Consider the following 7,155-nt stretch of genomic DNA (forward strand, 5'->3'; position numbering starts at 1 on the left):
GGATCCACTATCTATAGTCCTAATCCTGTCTTAATCCGTCCCTAATTAAGTCATATGTAAAATCAAAAATAATTAAGTGCTAAGTTAATTTCAACATAAAGTTCGAATGATTTAAATCTTAAGTCTTTGATTTAAATCGTTTTCATTTTTAAGTCAAGTCATTCCCGCAAGACTGAAATATAAAATCAATATAATGTGATTTAGGTCGTTTTATGGCTTTATTTTCTATTTTTTATTTAAAACATTATGATCTGCGAGTTTAGTCGGCAAAATGACCTAAACCAAAATAATTACAGTCAAGTCAAGACAGCCAGAGTTCAATTTAAGTACCATTTTTTAAATGTTAATATAAATTTTCTTTTATAACCAATTGTCAATTTTCTTATTACCTATATTATTAATTTATAGTAGGTACAGATCAGACCCCATGAAGGAAAATGGTTTATTTTAAAAATTGTTCACAAATAAACAATCACTAAAAATATGAGCCCCAAGCGGAACATAACAACTTTTATGAGATTTGGTAGTATTTACCTATCCAGTGTTTTTTTTCAGTCCTCTTAAAGTTTAGATGTCATCGAATACAATTCTACGAAAAAGTGGTGATAGGTTTTGGTCACTATGCAATATATCTATGGCATAATTTAAGCTAAGTGCTGAAGTAAGTTGTGCTAAGTGCTGCAGTATTGGTGTTATTATCTGCTGCCTGGATGCCGGCCCGACAGTTCAACAGGAAATGCATTTAAAAATTTCTCATAAAATTTCATACATTTTTATAAAAAATTTAAATATTTTATAATGTTTTAAGTCTTTTTTTAATAATTTAAGTCTTTTTCTATTTCGGAATAAAGATTTAAATCACAGATCATTCTGAAAACTACTTAAATTTTAAGCCTTAGGTCAGTTCTCGCTTGGCCTTTAGTGGAGATTTTTTTTATTTAGTCTGGATGGAGACGAATCCATAACTCTCTCTCCCGTTAGGTTAGGTTGTGATTGTTTTTTGTGTGTCGGAAACACCCTGTATATTCAAGTCGATAAAATGATCTGTATCTACAAAATAACCTAAACAAAATAATAAAATATCTAATCACCTATCAATTAATATAATTTATTTAATTGATTTAACACAATCTGTGCAAATTTGTTTATTGATAAGAATTATCATTATATTGTCTAAATACAAAGTTTCACATTAATTTATATATAGATTATCTTGAATAAAGGAAATAGTTTGTAAATAAATAGCAAGGTCATGTCTCAAGGTCCTAGTGCAATTTTTCAAGAATTTAAAAGTGTTAAAAGTTATCTAATGAACATTTTCTTTAGTTTGTCCTATAATCTTATTTCTAACAGCCTTAAATACCTCAACTGCTACAAACTTAACTATTTTTCACATCCGTCAAATGATACTGATATCATTTCTGGTGTATGTTCCCTACCCTCTGGCACCTTTGTTTCTTATAACATAATCCACATACAAACAGCAGTATTCATAGGTTTCATTGGTCTGGCAAGGAAAAGTTTCGAAAGTATTTGTGCTGTATCCCTATACTTGGTATTGTATAGGATACACAGATATATCAAATAAGGAATTACGTTTGTAAGCAAATATCTCATGTAGTGAAGTTTTTAAAAATTTAAACGTCATATTATCTACTGAGCTTTTACTTTAGTTTTTCCTATAATTCTATCTCTAACAGCCTTAAATACCTTCACTAATACAAACTTAACTATGTTTACAAATACTATTAATGAGAGCAATAAAAATAATATCATGTCCACCAAATGATACTGATACCACTTCTGGTGTATGCTCCCTACCCTCAAATGTCCCGCACCTTTATTTCTTATAACATAATCCACCCAATAAACTGCAGTATCCATAGGTTTCATTGGTCTGTCGTGGAAAAGCTTCGAAATCTTTTGAGCTGTATCCCTGTACTTGGGATTATAAAGGATTTCGTCAAGGGCATGGCTAAATTTCTCTTCTGTGAAGTCTTTTTCTGTGTAGGACAGTTTTAGACCATACCCAGCGGATTGGGCTATTTCAGCATTCATGGGCTGGTCGCCGAAGATTGGAATGGCAAGAATGGGTACTCCATGGTAGATTGTTTCGGTTATACTTAAAAGTCCTCCGTGCGTTACAAAGAGTTTAATATTTGGATGTGCTGAAATAATAAAAATGAATAAGGTTTTTAATATTGCAAAATATGTTAGTAAGATTTATTTTAAAGAGACTGATAGTGATGAGCAAATACAAGACAAAGACTCTCGTCTTTGTCTTTTAGTCTAATATGTACTTTTGGCCTTAGCCTTGTAGGGTCGAGGCTTGATCACAGCCTTGCTGCAAGACTTTTGAACTTTTTAAATAGATTTTGTGGTTCCTCTAGTATTTACTACATTTTTTGCCTCTTGTAAAAAACGCCACATCGCATAGTTTTTAGAGAATTTTTTTCCATGGCAGACCTATAAAATATACAGGGAGTTCCAATATTCCGTGGACATAGAACAACTCCGTATTTTTGGATCAAAATCCGTTAATTGTACATAATTTATCTTTATACAAAAGTGCTTCCTTTGTCCGTTAGAGAGCATCAATCGAAAATACACCCGAATGTTAATTCATTTAAAAATTACTATTTTTAAAGCTTTTTCTGAAGCTTTTGTCAAATATAATTCATATCCTTCCATTTACCATAGCTTGATGTGACAAAAACATTTTTTTAGAAGTCAGCTTTGGAAAAATAGTTTTTTTCCTCAAAAAGTATGCACAGTAGCGTTCTTTACAAGAGACAAAAAATGTAATAAATACAAGAGAAAATTTTACAAAAAGAAAATCGGCCGTCGCGTAGGGTTGGAAAATATTTATACTAAAATTTATGTTGGGTGGGGGTAGTTTTCACCCTTTCCATACTTTTTCTTGATTATTGCGTAAGTCAAATGTTAGAGCACTTTGCAAAACATAGACACCCAAAACCTCATTTAAATCAGAATAGTGTTTTTTTAAAATATATGAAACAATGTGATTATTTATTTAAAGTTTGGTGCTAGAGGGCAAACGAAGCACTTTTGTATAGAGGTAAATTTTGTCCAATGAACTTATTTTGATTCCAGAAATACATAGTAGTTCTATGTCCACGAAACATTGGGACACCCTGTATAGCCTTATTAGTTTTGGATTTAAATTATTTCACACTTAATATCAGTCAGTGATACAACTAACCAAAACCCTATGTCAATTTTCAAAACTAGATAATAACATCCTAAAAAGATATTTTGTTTCATATTTTATCATTGTTTACCATTCTCAAGCCAATATTAATGATAATGCTAACCTAACGAACGTTGAAACTAGTTGAAACTTACCTAAAATGTCTTGTTGAGGCAACCAACTTTTTATAAGTATATTATCAGGCTTTCCAGGCAACTCTTCCTCGAATTTCCAAATAACTTTCTGCTTCAATTCACCCAAAACCTTCAAAATAATCTTCTTCCTCTCCGCAGTAATATCTTTACTCCTCAAATTCGAACCCATGCTAAAATAGATCGCACCATCCTTAGCATTATCCAAAAACTCTTGCAAATCTTTCGGTAACTTCTTAGGGGGGTCAATGAAGTATCCTCCAATCTCTACCATGTTTGGTACGAGAGGTTGTGCAGGAGACACGCTTGAATGCGAGTTTAGAAGCACCAAGGAAGCATTAAGATACAGATCTGTTACTTCTGGAGCATCTGGGAATCTACGATGAAGCACTTCGTTTTGTTGTGGAAAAAAGATATAGTTGTTCATTTGAACGGAGATAACATGAACGAGCAGATTTTTGATTCTTTCAAAGAAAGTCATCACTTTGTTATGGCTAGCTTTAACCAGCATATTAGGGATGTAGGATATTTCCTCAGGGTTGCCAACTGTAGGGTTGATTAAGTTATTAGGTCCAACACTATTCAGTATAATCAAAGGGCAGTCATATAAATAAGCAAATACTTTTAAGGCGTCATTAGAGAATTGTTCCATGATGACAGCATCAAATTTCTGGTCGGATTTTAAGAGTTCGTTGACTTTTTTGTCATTTAAAGTGTTATTTACGGAACGTAAGAACTTGCTATTCATGTCGATCACGCCTAACAAGCTGTTTTGTTTGTTTTGCTCGAACAAGTTTGATGCTTTGAGTACCTCTGAAAAAAAACGAAATTCGATCAAACTTTAATGCTCTTTTAATTTTATGTTCTTTAAATACCGTATGATCGAATAAAAACGGCGTCAGCGATGGCTATGAAATGAAGATCGCTGTCACTTTATATGTAAAATTATATGGGAAATGTCATCGATCGTCATTTCATAGCCATCGCTGATGCCATTTTTATTTGATCATAAGGTATATTCGGTTATTCTAGAGTCATAAATCAATATTATACGATTATTATATAAGTCAATATCTCCAAAAAAATCCTTTATGGGTATTTCGCCACTGCACTGCAAGAAAAATCTACAAAATAAAATAGTTATTTTTTGTAAACACTTCTGCGTTAAACCTAAACGGACGCTGCTCGTCAGAAGTTATGTTTACAGTAATAAAAATTTGCCTAACAAAGAAAAAAATTTAAAAAAGGCATCCATTTTTCTCAAAGAGACCTGGTTCAAATTAAAAAAGGTAGAAAAAAGACTCAAAGTCTCGGTCTCAACGTTTATACAATGTTAAACTGTTACACGTGTTTCGCTCATATACGAGCATCATCAGACCTAACAAGAAAGAACCTAAATAAATAACAAATAATAAAAAGGTCGTCATAACTTACAAATACAATTAAAATTAATCCAAATACACGTTCACATTTTACAATTAAAACAACACTGAGGCGAGGCTGAAATGACCGGCAAATATTTGTCAATAAAGAACAAACAGGAACACAAAATAAAACAAAATCAAAAATAAAATAAAAAATAGAATAACCCAGCGGGATTTGAACTCTAGCCTCCCGGGTGGGAACCAGAGAGCAAAGCTTTTTGCTCTAGTAAGCCATAAACTTTTTCAAAAATCCGGAAAGCGCATATTTTTGATCTCACAAAACTGCAATTCTTTCCCCATTTAACCGACTCTCTATCTCCAGTAGTTTCCGAGATACCCATAGAGAACATCGTAGAAAACTCACCCTGTATATTGCTTTATTTAACATTTCTCAGTTTAAATGCAATAGTTTTTCTTTGCAGATAAAATACTAAAATAACATAAATATCCTATTTTTAAGATATTTTACCACAAAAAACTTAAATCTTAAAAATGCTTATCTAAAATATAAAGAAAATATATATCAATATATCACAACTTACTTTGAAACTCATCTCCTGCACCTTCCAACACCAAATTTGTTATCGAACCTTTCTTCGGTTGAGTTTTGAACTCATATGGACTAATAAAAGTGATATTGTGCCCAGCTTCAGCCAATCCCAACATCAGTTTCGAGGCTAGAATGTAGTGGCTACTAGCCCCCATGGGAAATACGCCTAAAATATTGGCACTCTGCCCATTTTGGGCTAGTAATATTACAGCGAAAAATAACAGCGATGTTTTCATGTTGTTCTCTGTTTTGTAACTGTCTAGCATTACTAATCACACGACAAATATAAACATATTTAATGAATAAAATATCACGTTTTAGATAAGATAAAGTCTGTTGTAGTAATTATTTTTTTTTACAAATTTATAGTTATCTAATGTTCTTTTTTTTGTTATTCATTCTATTCAATATAATGAATGAAATATATTTAAATATCTTGATATTTTTTATCTTTATTAATTTTTACTTGGAATATTGTTATAGTTAGGTATGTGTACAGGGTGAGTTAACGAGAGAGTAAAATTAATTATTTCATTTCTTATGAAACGTAACTGCGAGAATGTGAATGTGAGATGAATAGATTTGTTTTGTTTTTTTATTTCTTTCTTTTTTTCCTTTTTTCTGATTATTTTGTGGTCTAGATTCAAAAAGAAAATGAAAATCAAGTTGAGTCATCCTGCCCAACAGCAGCAATGGAGGTCATTCTAGACCTTATACCACTGCGCATTGTCATCGGTATATATGCTAATACGACAATGATTAGAATTCCTATTAACGGAATCAAGACTGAAGTCAGCTCAAAAGCTTGGATAACCCTCAAAAAGGAAATACCACTCCACTGCCAGCGAATGACATACCAAGAATGTACAACTCTGAGAAATATCTCAATAATAAGAATTAGAAGAGAGAAACAATTGCTCCGCAGTTAAAAAACCATACTATAACTTGTTATATTGATGCTTCCACAACCAATGTAGGAATAGGGATCGAGAACCGAGAACTAAATACTCCAAACCAATGGGCTAACACCCTGGGAAAAAACAACTCTAGCACCCTACAGGAGGAAATCTACTCTATCAAAAGATGCGTACAACTTATCTTAGATAGAAACTATCGAAAACAAGAAACATAAATTTTATCTGATAGTCAAGCAGCGTTAAAAGCGATCAACTCAGTATCATTCAATTCGAAATTTGTCAAAGAATGCCTAAAATGTCTAGAGGAGCTCAGCAAATTAGGCAAAGAGAACAAAGTCAACATACTCTGGGTGCCAACTCATCAAGGGATAGAAGGTAATGATGAAGCAAATAATCTAGCTTGAAAAGGAGCGAACGCTCCGCTAACCAGACCCACTAGAGATCAACCTGATTTCCCCGTGGAAACCAACTAATAGCGGAATACTACTAATACTAACTTAAGAATTTAGAAGACTAGATACATGGAATGGGAATCATAAAACGGCAAAAAATTTCATGTTGTTAAAAGTTTACGACCGAAAAAAAGTCAAAGATTTTTCTTGATTTAAGTAAGAGTTTTTAACAGGACGCTATCTCCTTAATAAACACTTTATAGTAGATTGAAACTAAGAAAAAACGGTGACCCAGATTCTGTGGGGAGAATTGAAAACACCAGAACACCTCATCACTGAGTACGCCGAGACGACAAGCATTTGTGCCATAAACTTTGGTACTAGGAGATGGAGAACGACCCTCTGGTAAAACCGGGCCAGACACTGGCTTTTGTCAATGCCCTGGGATGAGTTATGGCACTGTATGATGAGTTATCATTCAAGGAAGTGGGACACAATAGATCTGTAAG

At 32.8% G+C, this 7,155-nt stretch overlaps 1 protein-coding gene across 1 annotated transcript; it reads right to left on the bottom strand.

Annotated features, from left to right (window-relative positions):
* Positions 1-1,647: 1,647 nt before the first annotated feature.
* On the bottom strand, positions 1,648-5,598 carry LOC115876782 (UDP-glucuronosyltransferase 2C1-like). The gene is made up of 3 exons (XM_030892718.1): positions 5,330-5,598; positions 3,367-4,176; positions 1,648-2,168 (listed from the first exon to the last, which is right to left on the bottom strand). The coding sequence occupies exons 1-3, from the start codon at positions 5,571-5,573 to the stop codon at positions 1,654-1,656; spliced, it is 1,569 nt and encodes a 522-aa protein (XP_030748578.1). The 5' UTR covers positions 5,574-5,598; the 3' UTR covers positions 1,648-1,653.
* Between the last annotated feature and the right edge of the window lie 1,557 nt (positions 5,599-7,155).

Source organism: Sitophilus oryzae, unplaced genomic scaffold (assembly GCF_002938485.1).
Source record: "Sitophilus oryzae breed Bouriz unplaced genomic scaffold, Soryzae_2.0 scaffold_1059_pilon_pilon, whole genome shotgun sequence".
Taxonomy (NCBI): Eukaryota; Metazoa; Arthropoda; class Insecta; order Coleoptera; family Curculionidae; genus Sitophilus; species Sitophilus oryzae.

Excerpts from the sequence above, each read along its gene's own strand:
- LOC115876782 (XM_030892718.1), bottom strand. The coding sequence starts at position 5,573 with ATGAAAACATCGCTGTTATTTTTCGCTGTAATATTACTAGCCCAAAAT. Across the intron at positions 4,177-5,329 it reads TGCAGGAGATGAGTTTCAAA|AGGTACTCAAAGCATCAAAC; the intron begins GTAAGTTGTGAT and ends GTTTTTTTTCAG. Across the intron at positions 2,169-3,366 it reads GCCTCAACAAGACATTTTAG|CACATCCAAATATTAAACTC; the intron begins GTAAGTTTCAAC and ends TTATTATTTCAG.